Here is a 20359-nt window from a genome sequence, read left to right as displayed (position 1 = left end):
TTCATGAGCCCTCTGAAGTTACATGTTATTCATTAGACTTACTCATCTGACTGTCTTCTCAAGACCGTTCCCTGTCTCCTCCCTGATCTAGTGCCTATCTGCTATACATCTTCACATTGCACACCACCAGTACTGCCCATGGACTTGTATCTGCAACACTTGCTTGGTTTGGGAGTCTTTCATCCCTTTCAGCAGGTGTGTAGGGCTTTGAGGAGTGACAAAGCCACAGCATTCAGGTGTGGGAGGTGTTGCTTCAGGTAAAGCTCCAGGCTAAAAGAAGCCCCCCCTCAGCATCTTGAACTGTGATCTCCCCTGGAGTAAGTGACCCTGTGTGCGCGTGTGCCCCTTTGGCCACTTGCTGTAGCATGGAGGTATGCACATCTCCTGTCCATCCCAGCCCTCACCTCATTGCTTGACTCCGTGTGTGGAGTCGCACTGAACTGGGAAAATGTGAGGGCTGTCGGGGAAAGGATGGGTGAGGAAAAGCAGGCACTTTTAATCAAATAGATCTGGTATTAAAATAAGTGTTTTCTGAGTTGCCCAGAGTTTCACACTCAAGGGAGGCTGTATGAAATTCAAAGTTGTATTTTAACTGTTTGGCAGTATTTCTTTAACTGGTAACATCTCCTCTTCTCAAATTTTGCCTGTGGCAGTCGATAAAACAAATTGAGGCTAATTGAATAGGAGCCATATGTGTGATAATTAATTGGGAGTGTATTCTGATTCAGTGCTCTGTAGTTCCCTGCCGAGTTAAAGATGCATTCACAACTCCAATTCACTGAATCATTCTAAGAGGACAGAATAAAGACAGAAGGGAGGCATCAGAGAGGGAATGCATGCTGAGGCCAGGCAGGAACACAAGCAGAGATCAAAACCACAAGCAGGATAAATGAAAAGGGAAAGGGATGGGCAAAAAAGGAAAAGGCGTGCAGTGAAAAATCTGAGAGGATAATGCAACAGACATTGATAAGCAGGGACTCAGACCTATAGGGGAAAAGAAATCATGAGCATGTTAGAAGAGGACTTTTAAAGATATTTGGAAAAGAAGGCAGCAACAGGACATAAGAGAAAGATGAGAATGGCCTCATAAATCAGAAATAGGAAGCATGTAATATTTTAAGGGCTTGTGTGGATATACACTAAAAGTGTGCATATACACTATGGATATACACACTCATAAATCAGAAACAGGAAGCATGTAATATTTTAAGGGCTTGTGTGGATATACACTAAAAGTGTGGATATACACTATATACACTAGTGTGGATATATACTTGTGTGGATATACACTAAAATTTTATAAGCTGTTCGTCTAATGCTTAGCTTCCAAATTATGTAAATATGATAAGATCAAGTAAACTCATGAAATTTCTGTAATGTTGAGTATTGGAAACCTGTTGAAATGGATTGATTGAATTTCCATAAGAATAAGTGTTCTCAGCAAGCATTCATCCCATTCACTTGGATAATGTAGATCACTCCTGTTTTAGATTTGACTGAATCAAACATTTAGGGGCAAGCTGAGGTTCAGAGCACTAAACTCAAATCTTCCATTCAAGAAGATGCTTACTCAAGCAACTTTTGTCAAGATGTGAAGACAGGGGAAAAGCTGAGATCACAGAGATGTTCAGCAAGTGTAACTGTTCTAACTGAGGTAATACGTAACTTGTGTACAGATAGCAGCAGGGAATAATTCATGCTACAGCTTGCTCAAGTCCTGGTAGTCCCCTGATTTACAAGGCTATGTACTGGACCCAAGTTGCCTGAGAGCTTATAAGAGCAAAATGTAAAATGTATCTCGCTTCTTTCTGAGGTAATGCAAAATGCAGAATTATGTCACCATTGCCACTGAGAATTGTCTCAGAAGCTTTGTGCTGGTTGGGACTAGGTAAATACTGGATGAATGCTAGAGGGATTTTTTTTTTTTTTTTTTTAATCCTTTGACTAGCAGTGTTTGCTCTCAAAATACCATCTAGTTCAACCATGTGTTGGAGATTTTTTCAGTCTGAAGAGTACTGTAGAGACTACCATAACAACTGCTGTAAATGATTAACACTCTCAACAGTCCTTGCAATGAAAAAACCAGAGATATTAAAAGTTATCCCTGTTTTAGATTGGATTTTGTACAACTGCACAGTGGCAGTAAGATTTTTTTTTTTTCTTGTTCTTCAGTGTAGTATCACCAATGCTGCAGTCGCAGGTTTACAGCACTGGAACGGCTTGGTTAGCTTCTGTTTTGCCTCCCTTCATCTTTTGGTGAGAAATATGTATATGAAAAACCCTACAGAGAACTAGTATTTCTGATGTAGGCTTTCTTTGTAAGACATTATTCACTAGTCTTTATCTTATTCTTGTATTTCTTCATACTTTCTTGCCATCACTACCTCCTAATTCTATTTTTAAGCAGTCACCTTGAGTCCAAGTGACAATTAAAGTATCTTAAGTATATGTTATTTTAATATTGCACACTGAAAAAGCGTAAGAGCACTTTGTTATCAGCAGTAAAGAATGCTAAGAATGAATTCTGAAATGCCTTGCTGTCCTTTCCTCCTTTTATGATGTTTAAACAATGTGCATCTCTCTGTGTGGAGTGAAGGAGGCAAACATCTTGGACCCATTTGCTAAAGCAGCTCCTAACATTTTGGTAATTTTTTTTACTGTCAGATGTTGCTCTCTTTTTCTGGTGAAAACTTCACCAGGACATTTCTCATCACCTCCTTTCTGCTCTCCAGGTCCTTACAGTTTCTCAGGCTTTTGCCACTTCACTCATGGGCCCATCAGCCAGTGCAGAGCCCAAGTGAATTAGTCCTGCAGAGCTCTCTACCCAGAACTGGACACAGCGTAGTACCACTCCTATAATGTTTGCGTTGGCTCACGATGGGAAAAACAGAAATATAACACTCACCTGCAGTATTTCAGATGCATGGGTTTTTTGTGTAATTAACACATTTGCTTTTAAATTAAAAGTATGTCTATGAATTGTGGACAGTGAGGTACAGCTGTGATGCTGGATCCTGTGCTAAGCCCCATCGTTACAGGAATGTTAGGGTTCCAGCCCTTTTTCACTGACACAAGAGCGAGCACAAACATCTCTCTGCAGTTGGCATAATCCTTCCACTTATAAAAGTCCTTGTATTGCTTAGTATAAAATATCTGAAGATAGTCACTAAATGCCTTTTAAAAGAAAAGGCATACTCAGACAAGGAGGAAGAAATTAAGTAGCAAGGTAGGCAAATAAGACAAAAGTGGGGATATTGATGACATTTTGGTAAAGCATTAGTGAATACTTTAAAGTACGCAGGTGCTTAAATGACCTGGCTTACAAATAAAAGGTGAATTCCCCAGCTAAACTTTTGAATGTCAGAGCACTTAGGCGGGCTGTTCAATCCATGTTTGGGCACTCAGCTTTTGATCTCAAATTCACACCTCTCATTTGCATCCCTATTGCTGCAGGAGCACGGAAACCTCATCTTCAGGAAAGGCTTCAGAATATGCCAAATAAACATTCTCTGTAGTATCTCAGCAAATGACCGCAATTCTGATTTTTACACCTACTTAAAACAAACAAACAAAACCAAACACACAAAAAAACCCAAAACCAAACCTGAGAAGCTCTCAGAATTCATTATAAAAATCTTTTTAAGAAAGTAAAGAAACCCTGAGAAGAGGAAACATTACTGATAATAAGATCTTCCTATGTTTTAAGAGGATCCTTCAACAGCACTGTCTTTCACAACTGGAACTTTTTATACCTTAGCCCTCCCCCAGTTTCCTAGCGTGCAAAGCCACTTTTTATTATTGTTAGATGAAACACTGGAGCAGTCAGGGAAGGAGAGGATGAAGACAAAAATCAGAGCGAGTGATCACGAAGGAGACATTGTTTTCATTTTTAAGAGATCTTTATTAACGTGAGTTAAACCTAAGGCATGTCTTCCATGCAGCTGCCCAGAAAACCTGGGCATGGTTATGCACAAAGGGGCTGTTGGCCTTTGCCATTATAATCGCACTGAAATCATTCTGCATTTTAGATGAAATTGATTTAAAACTACTTGGGCATCCTCACACTTCCAATTAGTACCATTGTTTTTGCCTCTGGTGTCCTTCAAATATTCATGGATGCCTGCTTATTCTGCCATCTCCTCATTCTCCGTTCTGCCTCACTGTCGTAGCCTACTACTACTACTGTGTTTTTAATGCTAAGCCTTCCGTTTATAGTGCCAGCAGCATAAGACGTTCACACGGAAATGTTGAAGACTTTTTTTTTTTTCCAGACTCCCATGAATAATCATAGGGCTGCAGCACAGTGAAGTTTCTCTCTGTTAGACTTGCCTGTTAGATGTCATGGAAAGATGGATTAAAATTCATTGGACACAGACAAAGAAAAACTTTGCATCTACCCTAGAAAGGCATCTCTTGCATCCCCCCGAGGGGAACTGCTTTTCTTTGTTTTGTTGTCTTTCAACACAGAGATTCCCTCCTTCACAGCAGGAATCCTGGAAATCTTGAATTTGTGTTTTGGGGCAAAACCCAGCCACAGCAAGGCAGATAGAACAGCTGCAATTTTCTTTTCATCTTCTGGAAATAAGCAGAGCAATGATTCCCCCCCCCGCCCCCCCCCCCAATTTGCCCGATTCTTACCATCCGCAGTATGTTCCCCAGGCTGCCTGAATCCCCCTCAGTCTTTTTTCTACCTTTCTAATGAAACTGGGAGAGTAAAGTGGGAGAAGAAAGTCTTTCCAGGTTGAAAAATGAGACAGTATTTTTGGATAAGGGAAGTATAGCAAGTGACTTCATCCTTTTGCAAAGGGATGCGATAGTTTTAATGGCATGAACGGTGCTATGCAAACCAGTGGATTATCTCAGTGTCCATGTAAATGCTGGATTAAAAGAGCATGAGGTAGATACTTCAGGAACTAAGCAGGATGTTCACTTTAAAATTGCTGAAGACTTAGCTGAAGACATTCAAACACAATCACTTGCTCTCTAGGGCAAGTGTCGAAGGACCTGCACTTGGTTTGCATAGAATAATGCAATTCAGGAAGAAATCCAATTACTGAGCTAATTATCACCTTGGATGAGTGGTAACAACCAAATTTAAAGCAAGAGGCCACTGGAGGAAAGCCCAAATCACCCCCTAGTCCCAAAAGTTCACTTTGAGAGGTCCTAGCTGACAGTGAAATGCCCAGGAGTAAAGGCGTCGCTGGTTTGATTGTTAGGTGCAGTGTATTATAGTTTAATGCTATGCAAATTCCTATTGCCTTCAAGAAAGTGCAAACATAGCTTTGGTTACTAATAATTGTGGAAGATTTTTAAAGTCCAAAATGGATTAACTGACTGAATTTATTCAAGTAAACTGAATTTCAGGACAGAAGTTTGCTTTACAAACTGTCTATATTACCCTCGGTCTTAAAAAAAAGTTAAAATTATGCTTCAAAATATCTGTATAAAGATTCGAGTTTTTCTGGTAGTGTCTGAAAACGTAAATCCTTTCTTGTCTCATGTCCCGAGGCCTGTGTTTTAGCTGCTTAAGCAATCATTACTGTGCTTGGAATGGAGGATAAAGCTGCAACAGAGCCTGGTTTTGTTTTGTTTCTGAGAGCTGTTCTGTTTCCTTCCCTTCTTCCCAGTCAAGCTGCATTATCTCAGAGTGTCCTGAAGCACTCGTGACTTTCCCTGATTGTTTCATCCATCTTTCTCGAGAAAAAAAAAAAAAGGGGGGGGGGGGAGGGAGCAGGGAGAAATGGAGCCAGAGCTGCATGCTGGGCAAAAGGATTCCTACTTATTATGGAGTAGAATTTTCTAAGTATTGCTTGATTTGTATGGGCCTCAATATGCCCCAAGAACAGAAATGCTTTATAGGCTGGTAAAGAATAGTATTGACTTGTACCTCATACTGCCACACTGATTTCAGAGGGACTGAAAGTTAATAAGGAGTCTCATAATCTTAAAACATATGCATTTGGAAATCAGCACCATTTCTCTGCTGAGAATAGAAAATTGATTGAATTCCATAACCTAATCTTTATGCTTACTCTTGCATATGTTGCAATTGCAGGTGCATGTATATCAGGGTAGAAGAATTCTGACAACCTTTTTGAAGGAAAATCATTCTTTATATTCTGAACTGCTTAGAATGCCCTCCCCCCCCCCCCCCCCGTTGCCATTTTCTGTTGCATAGGAAATGAAAATTGCAGTTACGATAAGCTGAGCCAACCAGAGGCAGGAAGATAAATAATACATCAAATAAAATGTTAATCTATGTAGATAATGTACTAATATTAATTACAAATAATTCTAATTAAGACTCATATTCTCTCCAACTGTATTTCTTGCAAAGTAAAGAACATGCCTTTTTAAAGCAAAAATCAGTTGCTGGTAGGGAATAGAAGTAAAGCAATTCTGTTCCTCTTCAGTTTACTACATGGAAGCCTGTGTACAATTTTTCTGTTGGTTGGTTTTCCACAGCTTTTTGAGGGAGGCTGTAGAGCGTGGATGAAAAGGCTTTCTAACACTAGGGACATCAACGGCATCCTTCTCCCAGCTGGCTTTAGCATGAGCTTATAGCTTACGCTCAGAAACTTCCAACCTTTTAAATAACTTGTATATTGCCACACGAAATCCTGGGAGCCAATACCGCGATGAGGACGTACAGACTCCCAGAGTCTCTGCTGTGCTTCAAAGACAACATTACGCTGGGTTTATACCATCCTTTTTGTGTTATTTAAGCTGTTTGAAAGCCTCCCATATAACTTGTACCCTCATTGCCGCAGTCTTCCTCAGAGCATGTCTAGGCTCTCATAGTGAGTAGCTAAATTCGGGCTTTCGAAGTTGACTGGCTAACCATCAGCCCGTTCAAAATCTCCGCTATGCTTTGTGCTGCACCCGAAGAACCAGACCACAGCCAGTCCCACCTGGCCACGCCACCCTCATCGCAGTTTGGCAAAGGACACGATGAGGGCCATGCCTGGGTGTCTCCCTCGGTTCCTGTGCCAGGGGAGGTGGTGCATTGGCACTTTTCCCCTGCATTTGCAGGCTGTTGAACAGATGAGACTCACTACTGTCACATGTAACCTTATGCTGACTGTTCTTTGGGGCAAGTGGCTTTGTCTTTACCCTTTTTCTGCTTTCACCCTGTTTTCCAAGGAATGATAATATTTACATATCTGATTGATAGACCTTCTGCTAAGGCTAGTGATTGAGGGCAAAGCTTTTGAGGCAATATTCTTAATGAAGTGTCCTGAAATCCTAAAGCACCGCTGCTAGAGCAGTATTTTAGGGAAATTTACATTTACGATAGCATTTCTGTTAGCCAGGCTTTCACTTGTACCCTGAAGGCTTGGGAGATGGATGCTCGGGAGATGCTTTGGACTTCTGGTGTTGAATATCCTTAGTCAGCACAACAACCACTCCCTTCTGTTGGACACATGCTTGCCCACAGTGATTTACTCGTTTGTTATTTTCAGACTTTGTTAGCGTCTTTTGTTACAGGTAGGAATAAAAGCTTAATCCAATCTACTTTTTAGTTGCTTTCTGTTTTGTGACCATTTTTCCTGTGGTATTTATATTCCGCTGCTACAATGAAAATACTGAGTAGGGAATGTGTCATTCATAGGGGAGACAGGGTTACTGTCTGTGTGGACTAAGGCCCTGTAATTTACTCTTTTTCAAGGTATAAGAATGACAAGGGACTCTCGTTGCTGCCTAGCTAAATATGAAACTAAGTAAAGTGGTTTTTTTGTTGTTGTTTTTCCATAGATGTTATACACCCACAGAAATATTTTCACACAAAGAAAACTCCTTGAGTCCAGCTGTTTCCCTTAAGGCTTAGAAGGGAAGAAAGACTGATTTAATATTCTTTCTATTCACTGTTTTTGTGGCACCTGGCTGATGTGCTTCTGGAGCCAGGTTAATTATTTAAGTATGTAGCGTTGTGTATTATCATAGATACCAAATTCTGAATGGACTCTGCCACACAAAAAGCAAAATGGAGAAAAAAGAGTTTGAGGACACAGAGCGACACAGACACTTCTGTTTTGTGTGCTGATAAGCTACAATATCAATAGCAATACTGAACTGAAATAACTATATATGCCTACTTGGAGTAAACCAATGAACCGATTAAAGTGTGAACTGTATAATGATCTAAACACAGAATGAGAAGATACGTTAAAAAGAGAATAAAAATGTATTTTTGGGAGAATCTTATTTTTTAAAAAAAGAATTGGCTGTACAACATGTCTTTATTTCCAGCACCAAAAGATCGGACCATTCCAACACCAGACTGGCAATTCAGATCGAAAAGGATGCAGGTATGGCCTCGGAGTTTGGGTGTTCTGCTTGATTTGCAAAATGTGATGTATTTACACCGTCGAGGCTTTGCCTGGGAAGCTGAAGAGATGCAAAGGGTTTAAATGTTCTGTGAACAAACCAGAGTGTTTTAAATGTAGCAGAGCACCGGTTTAAGTCGTGTGGCTTGACAAGTAAATTCGCTCTTTAGTTACGTGTAGCTGATCAGATAGCTGCTGGGCTGAGAATTGCTTGGTTAATCATAACATTGCTGTTTGTGCGGAGTATGCAGCAGACGCCCTAGCTAGACTTGAAGGTCAGCTGTGGGCGAGGAAGGGTTTTGGAAAAAAGCGGCAGGTTGACAGTGCCCCTACTGCTGAGCAGTTTGGGCTGTCAGGTATCTCCTCTTCCCTGGAGAGAAACCTTTTTGGAGAGGGGGGGAAAGGGAAATTGGAAAATTTGCAGGAGGGGGTAAAAGAAGGAAGTAGGAAAGATGATGGCTTCTCTTCTGGGTATCAGTGCATTAAATGAGCTCCGATCCACGGTAATGTAAAGCACCTTCCTGGGCTGCACCGAGTGGTTCCTGTGAGACTGGGAAGTGAGAACATTTTTTTGCAAGTAAGTGGACGCGGAGAGCGTGTGGTACCTCAGCTGAGGCTCTTCAGCGCCTGGTGGGATAGAGCCCTTGCCAGGGGAAACTGATACCGGTGTTTCATGCCAAGTCCTGGTCCCAGTGAGAGAGGCCAGGGTTTCATATATGGGTTTCTTCCACTTCAGTGTTCTGCAGCTGAGTTTATTTTGCCACTGAGGTGTCAGGGGCTTGTATTGTGGAGGTATAAGTTTACATTGTAATAATTGCTGTTATAGTTTTATCCTCCCCCCCCCCCAATCCTTATCCATGACATCAGTCGCATGAGCAAATACACATCTTCAAGCAGAAATGGGTGTAAGTCAGAGCGTCCAAGAAGGTGAGAGAGGTGTTAGCAGTTTGAGGCATATATAGTGCTCTTTCATTATTTATGATTTCAAGGCAGGGAGTCAAGATGTTTCCCAAGGCCATTCTGTCATCTGATAGCAATAATTTTTAGCATTATTATATATGCTAATAAGTTAATTATGTTTTAAACCCCATAGCTCAAGCAAAACATTCCTTTTGTGTGTGTGCTTAAAAGATTCATTTTATGACTCGTTTAGATTTTGACCAAATATATTCCAGAAGGCGTATAGCTGAGTATGTCTGTATGTGCATACACACCTGCATATACATACGTACTAGGGCTGGATGCATAATGGCCATGGTGATGAAAAGCAGCGTAGTAACATGCCCTCTCCTCTTCTTATATTGAGGAGCAATTTGTAGGGGAAACTATAGCCTGTCATCCTCTGGTTTTGTTCTCCATGTTAGATCTGCTCCTAAATATGCACATACATAAATATGTATGTGTACCTGTACATATGTATCCACATACACTCTCGTATACAAACACACCTACAAGATGTTGGTTTGTACATGTATATCTATTCATGCACCAGCATTTAAAAAGTATTGAAAGTGAGACACTGATGCATTATAGGAAAAAAAAAAAGCAGTTCTCATGTCAAGCGTATATTATGTAAAAGTGTACAAGCACAAGACAACACCACGTTGGATTATGTGGCACTGTGTTAGCATTTGTGAAAGGTTCATTCCCTTTCATGGATCACCATCATAAAGTGCTACTTTTAATCCAGTTAAATGTCATAGACCTTTATTAGATGACACTTTTAGACTGTGATGGCATGTTTTTCACCTGGACAATTGGTCCAAGCAATGTGTAATTGGACAGCTACTATTTTTAAAGAAGTGGTAGCACTTCTAGTGGTGAATGAACCTTGTTTCATTCTTTCTCAGTATACTAAGTGAACTCTTTTAAAATATGTATCCTCATCTTAAGTACCAACAGATACTACATGGACAAAGCCTTGGAAAATTCCTGGAGGACTAAAAGAAAAAAATCCCAACAAAATTACTGGAAGCTGTGTGACTGAATTGTTTAAAAATCTCAGAAATAATATTCAGTTGTAAGCTTATGTACTGAAATAATAATGATTTCTGGTTTCTTAATTTTAAGAACAGTATGTAGACATTAACTTAGTATTGCAGAGACTTTCAGTGGAGCCAAAAAAATCTTACTGTTGTAAAACATGGAGGTGATTTGATTCAGTCTGAAATATGTGTTATCACTAATTTGTTCTATTTCCAATATTGTTCCTATTAAATAAAAGTTTCAGGCCTGATTCTCTGAAGGGCTAAAAACCACCTAGGAAATGTAGATTGTATAAAGTATCAGGAAGATATCCAGCTAGAGGAAGAAGCTTTATGGAGGAATAAAAAAGAACATGGGATTTTATGCAGAATGGCTTAGCATATTATAAACTTTATTCTTTATAAATGTGTGCTGCTCTGGTTGTAGGAAATGATGACAATAATCTCAACTCCATTTTTTATGAGCATTTGACAAGATCTCTGCAGGAGTCTCTTTGTGGAGATTTGATTCTGGGCCGCTGGGGAAACTACAACACAGGAGACTGTTTTATTCTGGCATCGGATTATTTAAATGCTTTTGTGCACTTGATCGAAATTGGAAATGGCCTTGTCAGCTTTCAGCTCAGAGGGCTGGAATTTCGAGGTAAGGATCCCTGATGATTTAAATAACAACAAAAACAACAACAAACCCTGTCTGGCTTTTTAATCTATCACAACTCTATAGTAGGACATAGAGTTTAAGGACCTATCTCTCTCTCTCTTTCTCTTTACAGATATTTGTCTGTCTGTCTAAAAGCTCTGTACTTCTTTGTATCGTTATTTGAATGACAATGTTTTGAAACCTAGATGTTAAGAAATTTGGAGTCATGTTCTGCAGTATCATAAGATTTTCATAAAGAAGGCATGTTGAGTTATTTGCTTGGTTCACAAATCTTTTAGGTTATGCTTAGTTATGTTTTCAGATTATTTCTTTCCCTCACTAACCATGAAAACTGAAGTTGTTCTTAAAATTGTTCAACCCCCCAAAACTTGTCTTTGAAAAAAACCCCAAATATCGTAAGACTCCTCCTACGGATATCCTGTGTCAAATATCCTGTGTCAGATCACGCAAGATGCCAGTGCTGAGATGGTGTCCGTCACAGCAGAACAGGAGAGGAGAAGCCAGTCGATCAGGGCTTCATATTTCTCTTATTTAGGAAGTGCTGACTTCAGTTGAAGAAGGGACCTCACTTTCTTCCTGTTCAGTATATTCCTCTGTCAGGACACTCCTCTTTAAGGAATGGCAGTTGCATCCCCTTCCTCGGTGGTGTGTCTTTTGTGAGGCCAGTTGCTTGTAGTGTCACGCTCCTATCCTTTTGTCTGTTGTTGTCCCTAAGGTATGAAGAAAAATTAAAGTAAAACCGCAAGACGTTTAAACAGCTTTTAAATTTTGCTCATGCTACACGTGTTGGCTGCCTGGGTTCGTTGCTTGGGTTGGTAACCTTTCAAAGATACCACTTTGCAATTGCAGGTGATGGGAGTTTTGAAATCCCAGAATAAACAGCTTCCTAGGCTCAAGGGCTGAGCATCTAATGGGCAACGTGTAGAGGAGTGTATAATCAAGGCAACTTTTCAACAAGGTTGAGTATGAGAAAATAGGAGACAGATTGGCTCTTTGAATGCACTTAGGTGTGGGAGGATTAGTCTAGGAAATAACACGTGTGGGCTCCAGTCTTGACTCTGTGACAGACTCCCTGTAGGATGTTGAACAGGTTGTGGTAAATGCTTGATGTTCACTTTCCGTTGTGTATGGTGGAGATGAAGATAACACTCCTGTATCTTAAGAAAAGTTATGTAGAAAACAGTAAATACCCGAAACAGCTCGGTATTGTAGTACCTGAAGAGATACCTATTCAGTACAAAGGCAAATTGTAAGAAAAAGCAACTGGAAAGGAAGAGAAAGAATTTGTTTATCAGCCTTATAATTTCTTGTTGTTTATGATGATGATGATGTATATGTGGCTCTGGCTTTCTTCAACTTCAAAGACATCCATGCAAGTATTATCTTCTCCTTGTGTGCCCCCAAGGTAAGCAGTGGTGCTGCTGTGTCAGAGATAGGTACTGAGGTTAAGTACCCTATAGATTCCACAGGTGGAAGGCGTTTTTGGGTAGATTTGGAATTTGCTATTACTTCTTTCAACTCCAGGCCAGACAAATGCAGATTTATGTTGTTCTGCAAGAACAGTTAAATACCGTGGCAGTTCAGATCTTAGTTACAGTACCACTGATTTCACAGGCTGGTAAAAATCTCTGAAATAATTGCTTGCCTTTTTTTTTTTTTTTTTTTAAGACAGTTTTAGTCAGCCTGTCATTTTTGCTTCCTCTTAGGTTGCTGACAGTTATAATTCTTTATGGAAAATCTGTGAAGTCAAAAAAACGTTAATTCATTTCTGCAGACCTGAAAAGAAAAGTGACTTCCAGGAGGGATTTATGTATGTTAAAGAAGAAACATATCTTGGACAATGTTGACGTTTTGTTCAGATTTGTTGGGATTCTGAGTAAGCAGGACCATGTACATTTCCATTAACTTGCGTTCTAATTTCAGAAAATTATCTTTGCTGATCATCCTTTTGTGTTAAAATAGTTCACTGGAGGATTTGAAACAAATGGAAGAAAGAAATCTGACTTTCATGCTTAAATCACATGAGTTTTGTGAGTTTTTTTTTCCTTTGTGCAGTTGCCACCTCCTGCTGGATCCCTCTCCATCACCACCATCCCCAGGCACTTCAAGAAAAGTACAACTTGGAAACAGAGATTTAAAAAGTGTGAGAGGATCCTCAAACCATGTGCTAGCTGGATAAAAAGATCAGGGGCCTAGCAGACAGGCTTAATGAACTGGAAGTTGAATGGTGAACAACTGGATAGTTTTGTTGCAAAGTGGTTTGGGAAGGTTTGGTTTGACTTTGAGCCAGGATGGTTCATTACCAGGCGAGTGCCATTTTGCATTTGGATCTGAGAGGAACGCTCAAAAATTGCAGTGTGCCACCTGTCAAGGCATCTCTGTATTCCCTAAAACGGTAGTTTAAGTGACTAAATGGATCTGAAAATTGACCTTTCCATGCAGATTGCCTAACACTGCTCAGTGTTAGTACTGTAGCTGGTTTTCTTTGTGAATAGATCCACCATGTCTGCTGGCTGCAGCAGGTCTTTAAATTCAGCTGGGGCTGAGCCCCGCAGCCTCTCATGTGTTTCTTGAGTTGCCATTTAGAGCCAGCTGAGTTCTCATCACAAATGTCCCCTTTCCCAGTCTCTCTTACGTTCCTTGGGAGGAGGCTGGCAGCATGCAAAGCAGCACCTTTACCTGAGTGTTCAAAAGACCTGGACCAAGAGACTGGCAGCAAACTGAACTGGGAAAGCGCAGACAAGTTACTGGAGGAGGAGGAGAGGAGTGGGAAAATGGGAATGGGAATCTCACCTAGATTATCTCACCTCTAGTACAAATCCAGTCCCCTATTCCTCCTCACCCTCAGGTTATCGCTGGGGGAAGAGACTTCCCAATACTAGAAGGAAAGGAAAAGGATGGAAATGTGAGGGAAATGGGCTCCCCCGTTCTCCTCTCTGAACCCACTGGATGATGCTATTCCAAGAATAAGAGAGAATGTATAGTTAGTTTGTGTCCTCACAGACATGGTATGTAAGGAAGGTTTCTCCAGCTTTCAGAATATTTTCTCCGGGTAGAGGAGATGTTATGGGAAGAGAAACTAGGAGTGTGTGAGTATTGTTATTACGTTGTTTGGCCTGGAACAGAGAAGCAATGTAGGACTGAATAAAGGAACATACCTGAGGAAAGAACAGCTCAAACACGTAGCATTTGACATGCCATGTGAGAGTTGATCCTCACTGGACCGTGCAGAATGGGTGCCAGAGAAACCACATGAATTACAAGCCTGCTTAAGGACGGAGTAGGAGGAACAGAGGAGCCCAGAGGGGAACCAGGCACAAGCCAGATAAGATGGATCTGCCTGACACAGACTATAACAAAAGCTTCATGGACCCCAAAGCGTGGGCAGATGGTCTGCGGTGTGCCCAGTGGAGACTTGCTGAGGTGGTGTGCTGACACCAGAGGGTTGCTTATGTCGCCAGGTAACCCATGAGGGCTGGTGTGCTTTAGATAAACTGTGCTGCAGTACCGTGCCCTTCCTGTCACAGGTTTTGTCCTTGTGTCAACAAGGAGCCCTGCTCTGGTGGGGCCACAGGGGTTGCGCAAGGGTGCCCAGAGACTGGGGCACTGAGTCCGAGTAAAAGGAGCCAGAAGGGCTGACCTGAAGGCAGAAGGTGCATAAGGGGATGGGCCCAGGGCTGTCCCAAGGAAGCTCTGTGAAAGCTGAGGCTGAGATGAAACTCCTCCTGGGAAGGTTTTCTTTGCTCCTTCCTTTGAGCGGGATCGCTCTCTGCAGGGGCGGGAAGTTAGACCGGGCTGCCCCCAGGCAGCACCAAGAGCCATCTCCTGCACGGACTAGGCATGTTCTTCCCCATTTCAGATCTTGCAGCTGGCGGGTGTGGGGTACAACTGAATACAGCAGGATTGTTTTTCTGCATAAGTGGGAAGAGTGTATGCAACTGCCCTGGAAGAGCCTGGTGGTACGAAGTCAAGTAGCAGTTGTGAAGCACTAGGCTCATTTCCTCTGCTTTCGGCATCTTACATTCCTATTTTTAGTTGTCTGGTCATGCACTGTTTTTCCCGTAGGACCCTGATTTCTTTCATTGTACAGAATGGTTTCCCACAAGGAGGGGGAAAAAGGGCTAGAGGAAGAACTTGAAATCTGTAATTTCTGAGCTTTGGCTGCTTGACTTCAATTTCAAATGAGTAATTTTAATTGAGGGCCTTAAAAATCTGCTGTTCCTTAAATAGGAAGTCTATGTTTGCTTTGGAAATGAGTGAATCACAACAGTGTTCTCTGTGTCTGTGACTGTTTTCTGTTTATGAGTAAACCAAAAGCAATATTTGCATTGTGGAGCTCTGGATTTTCCTATGGGTGTTTCTCATTGTGGTAGCTGAAAGGCTGGGCTGGCAGCACTGCCACAGTAGTGCCTGAAGAAGGGATCATAGAGTCTTCTGAATTTAAGGGGGCAGGGGGCACTGCCTCCCCAATTTGCAGTCCAGCCTAACTGAGAGTTGGCATTATAAATGACTGATCCAGATGCCTTTCTAACTGTATGTAATAGAAGCATTTGGCGCAGCTTTTAAATGAAAAAAAAAAAAAAAAAAAAAAAACCAAAAAACAAAAAACAAACCAACCCCAACCAAACAAAAAAAACCCAACCAAACCCCTGCAGGTAGGCTAAGAAGATACAGACTGAGCAGACCGAAAGAAGAGAGTCAGCAAATTGTTATTTTTGCTGAAACCCAGCAAAGCTGGGTTTCCTCTCATCCATCTTTAGTCCTGTTCGAATTAAGCACCTGGTATGAATTAGTTCTTCACTCTCCCTTTCTGCGGAGGGGACAGGGAGGGGATGTGCCTCCATCCTGTTCCTCCTTCTCTATGGACAGAGAGGGGATGTGCCTCCATCGTGTCATTCATCCTATGTGTGAAGCAGGGAGGAGCCTCAATACCTCCAACCGTTGAAAGGAGATGCCCAACTCCTCCTTTACCGAAAACGAAGAGAGGGTAGTAATGAGCTCAGGCTAGGTGAAAACTTTCAGGTAGCTGCACGTTGGTGTGGGGGAATCAAGCCCTTCGGTAACTTAGCTCTACTGTCTGTGTTAGACCACAGCGGTATGCTAAACGCAGCCTGCCAGAAGAAATACATAATGTATCATTTAATTTGAGAGGAAGAGACAGGGGAAAACCCACAATCAGGGAACAAGGAGAAAGAATGTCAAAATATCTAGCTCCCGCGTGTTCCCTGTAGAACAAGGAAGACTTAAAATATTTTCCTGTTTAGTCTGTGCCTCTACGAAATGTCTTTTGGAGAATATCCAGTTAGGCGTTACATGTGCAGAAATTACTTATAGATGGTGATGCTGAAATCTTGAGGAGCTGTTTTGTAACTCATGCCTGGTATTCGTCAATCATGTAATTAACTTCTAAATCTCTGCTGTGATTTTTTGTTACTGCATGTTGCATGTGCAACATTCGTGCTTCACTCGGAACTTCATTAGATGAATCAAGGGAAGAAGCACAGAGCAGACACAGATGTAATTGTACATAGTGGAAGGCAGCTGTGACAGCACGATGGGATCGCCCGTGGGGCTTTCTCTGTGTTAGCTAGCTTACTTCCCACGCAAAATGGTGTATGAACGCAGACAGTTTAGGGTATAAGCTTTAGGCACAGTAATGATGTCTAAGAAATAAGGACAGTTACTCATTTCTGCAGTGTATGTGTACGCTGTATAGGTTTATTACAGTAGCAAGTACATTGCCAGTGTAAGGAATATTTATTGGTGTTTGATTTTTGTGTCTGAAGGCTCTGTAGCACTAGCAAGAATCATTCTTTATTTAAAGAGTGGTTGCAACTTTCACTTTTTGCTTTTACAAATCACTTCTTGCTGTTGGGAAATAAAAGTGCCCACCTTCGTGTCTTTCCTGAGACCACACTTGAGGTATGTGCAGTGTATGCACCAGACCATCAAAAGGTATTGATAAACTACAAGGATTTCAGAGAAAAGCAGCCATTTTTAACACATCTCTTTGGAGAGACGGTTAAAAAATGAAAGTACATTGTTTGTGGGAAAGAACAAAGGCTGAGACACACAATGCTCAGAAATCCTAGAGGCGTGAACAGAAAGGATGCAAAGGGGTTTCTTTAATCTTGATGATTTAATTGGGAAGAATGGCATGAAACAGGGAAGAGGATACTTTATGTTGAATGCAGGAAATCTGTGATGTACAAGCCTTTCAAGGTGTACAATGATGCTCCAACAGTGGAAGCCGTCTATGAATTTCAAATAGGCTTAGAATAGTTTCTGTAACACAGACTAGAATAAATATTTGATGTCTTTTTTCCTCCCTTCTGCAATTTTATATGTATATATGGGTGCACTGGAGAAGACTTCTGGAAGGAAGGAATATGTTGTTAGATGCACTGCAACCTTTTTATAGAGAAAATGTCTTTGCCAGAAACAATATGTTGCGTCTTGCATTGCACTCCAAAAGAGGTGACATGAGAGGTTTTCATGGTATTTGGTAGCTGCAAGTTTAACAACCAACATCCTTAGAGAATGCTTTCTTCCACCTGGGCTTCCATAATGTGTCTCTGTGGACCAAGAAAAGGAAAGGTTTCTGAGGAGAGGGGATGCCTGTTATTAAAGTGACTGATCTGGTTTGAAAACCAGACTATTTTTCATGCAATACAAGCACCTGAAGCAGCTGAAAACCAAACCACAGTTTTATAACTAACAGCTTTGATGTTTGAGGAATTGATACTGGTTTTAAAGTTCTGAGATTTTTCTTTGAAACAACCTGAGACTATCAGAGCCTATAAATTACTGTCCTTAATCCCAATTCCACAAGGAAAAGAGCAGGAAGGAGCCAAAACAGTTGCTGGTTTCCCGAATGTGTCCAGTTCTGGGGTTCATGAGTTTCCATTTGGGAGCTCAATTCACTCCTTTTTGAAGTATTTGTTTCTCTGTGTTTCTAGAGCTATATCTGATGCTTGTTTCAGGAGAGGATGGCCTTCCAATGGCTGTAATTATGTTCTTTGTGCTTCTTCTGGGTGATAGCTTGCTACTTATTAAGCTGCTATCCTGAGCAGAAAAGAAATATGTCGGGTGAGAGGGAGCCTTATCCATCAGAATTTGGGAATACTCAGATTTGCAGCAGAGCGTGGTGGAGCAGTCTCAGATATTTCCACTGTAATGCATTTATTTGTAAAATATTCATGTGCGTGATTTTGCCAAACAGATGGTGAGCAACCAGGCATTTTTGTGGAGTCGGTGAAGAGACCTCTGCATGGCCTACAAAAGGAGTTACCCCGGGCTTCAGTCCATCTTCATGACTCCCATCTCCATATCCAGCTCCATCTCTCAGACTAACACCTAGTTAAATCCCCTAGTCCAAAACTGGTTGTTGGGGTCACAGAGTTTAAAGCTTGAAGTGCCTAGTGCAGGAGAGTGATTTATGATCTTCTTAACGTTTGTGGGGTGGGGTTAGTGCATGAGCCCTGTGAGCCCTTTCTATGTACATTTGCACCCTAGTTGTTTATTATATGTCAGCAATCCTTAGTGCTCAAGCTATCCTTACCTTCAGCCGCAATAATTAGTCCCCATTCTGGATGTGTTGTTAAACTGAAGTGTTTTATGGAAATTAAAACTGCTTCTAGAATTATGTGGTTGTGTTACGGGATTTTTCTTTCTGGCCCTTCAGAACTGAAAAATGCTATTCTTTTCACTCACTGAGTTTTCAAAATTAAATCCAAAAACACACTTTGATTTCAGCCTTAAATTCTAGAAGGGTCAGTGGTCATTAATTTAGTTGTATTTTATGTATCCTCTTGAAGTGAGATTCCAGTCTTCAGTTTCAATTTTCTTATTTCCATTTAGGTCAGATCACTCTGGCAGAGCACAAGTCAGTCCTCAAATCCTGATGCGTCAGGAAAATAGAAAGATCTCCAAGTTCTCACCCTGGTTTTCTCCTGACCTCACATAGATTGACCTTGCTTTGTTCAGCTGGCACATGTTTTTGCATTGATGGATTTTTGGCAGCCATCCAGTGTTAGATATCTTACAAATGAATCTGTCTCATCTGTACTAGCAAGGGTCACAGTGAATGACTAAGCTTGAGTGAAGAGGGAGAACTGATTTTCTTTCTACTGCAGAAAGAAATGTAAAAAAAAAAAGTTTTCCCTCAGATTTTAAGATGACTAATTATCAGTGAAAACATTTTCCTGTATTTTAATATTTAATGGAACTACACTTAATTATATTGCAGAACTGAAGTGCATGCTCTGCTCCCTGCTTTTTGGTTTTATGAATAATTCTCTGAGTTGCTTGAACTTGATAATTTTTTGAGAAGCAATATAATCATCAGCGTGTAACATATACACAAAAATATAGGGTTGCCCTTCTGTAAAAGATGCACACAAATGCTTAACTTCATTTACTGTGACGTCTCCCTTTTGGCTCAATGCATAAAGCTGAGCACATGGTCTTAGTCTTTGCAGTACCAGTGTCTAGAGTGATGAACCAAAAAGGATTGATGTAGGCACTGGTAAAATGAAATTTCTCAGTAACATGCAAATCTGTGGCATTGAAGTCCAGGCAGTGCATTATGGATTAAAGTAAGGCTCAATTAAAGATGAGAGAAAATTACTGGCAGTCTTTCTAGAACGGATTGCAAGAATTGGGAGGGAACCAACATGTACTTGAGCATCAAGCCTGCATTTTGTCTGTGCAGACTTGAGTCCTTTTACTAGATGTTGTTTGGAAATACTAATCAGCAGCATGATGATAGGAAGAGGGATTTAGTATTTTGTCAGAGCACTGGCCATGGCTCAGATTACACCTTGAAACTTAACAGGGATACCCCAGAGGCTCTGCAAGCAGTCAAGACACCAAACCCCCAAGGTGATAGTACCTGAGTCCATCAAACAGCTTTTGTTAAGCAAGTGCATGTTTGCCAGATGTTGACAGAGCACAGCCCTGATTTCATTCTTTGGAATAAATCTGCAAAATGACCACATGAACTCCTTTGGTTGGTTCCCAGAGCTTTTGTAATAACGTGATACCAGTTAGAATGTCTCTCGCTCCCCAAGTTCAACGCTGATTGCATCCACTGTAGTATAATTTTAACTTTAGTTGATTAAAATTACCTAGCAAAGATGACTTGGAGACATTTTTACCTGTCAGATTAGCTGAGAATGCAAATAATTGTTCTGGCATCTTCTTCTTCTGTTTGTTATGCATGCGATGACAGCTTCCCTCAAACACTGAGGGTCTCTTGAATTCACCTATTAGTTGCCTTGCCAGCCTTTTTAGTCCCTATATTTTACAAAATATATGGCTTAAGAAAACTAGTAATTACAGAGTCTCCAGTAATAATATTTCGTATTTGTTAATAGAGATAATAC

General features: G+C 41.0%; 1 protein-coding gene across 4 annotated transcripts in view; it reads left to right on the top strand.

Moving 5' to 3' along the window:
• Positions 1-20359, top strand: part of PCNX2 (pecanex 2) — a 159981-nt gene that overhangs the window by 110148 nt on the left and 29474 nt on the right. For all 4 annotated transcript variants that reach the window (XM_075495898.1, XM_075495897.1, XM_075495896.1 and 1 more), the window contains 2 exons: positions 8251-8309; positions 10740-10955. In XM_075495898.1, the coding sequence (XP_075352013.1) occupies positions 8251-8309; positions 10740-10955 (275 nt within the window). The remainder of the gene's footprint in view (positions 1-8250; positions 8310-10739; positions 10956-20359) is intronic.

This window comes from Mycteria americana, chromosome 3 (genome assembly GCF_035582795.1).
Source record: "Mycteria americana isolate JAX WOST 10 ecotype Jacksonville Zoo and Gardens chromosome 3, USCA_MyAme_1.0, whole genome shotgun sequence".
Classification (NCBI taxonomy): domain Eukaryota; kingdom Metazoa; phylum Chordata; class Aves; order Ciconiiformes; family Ciconiidae; genus Mycteria; species Mycteria americana.
Note: the sequence above shows the minus strand (reverse complement) of the source record. Positions and strands in the feature narration are given on the sequence as shown.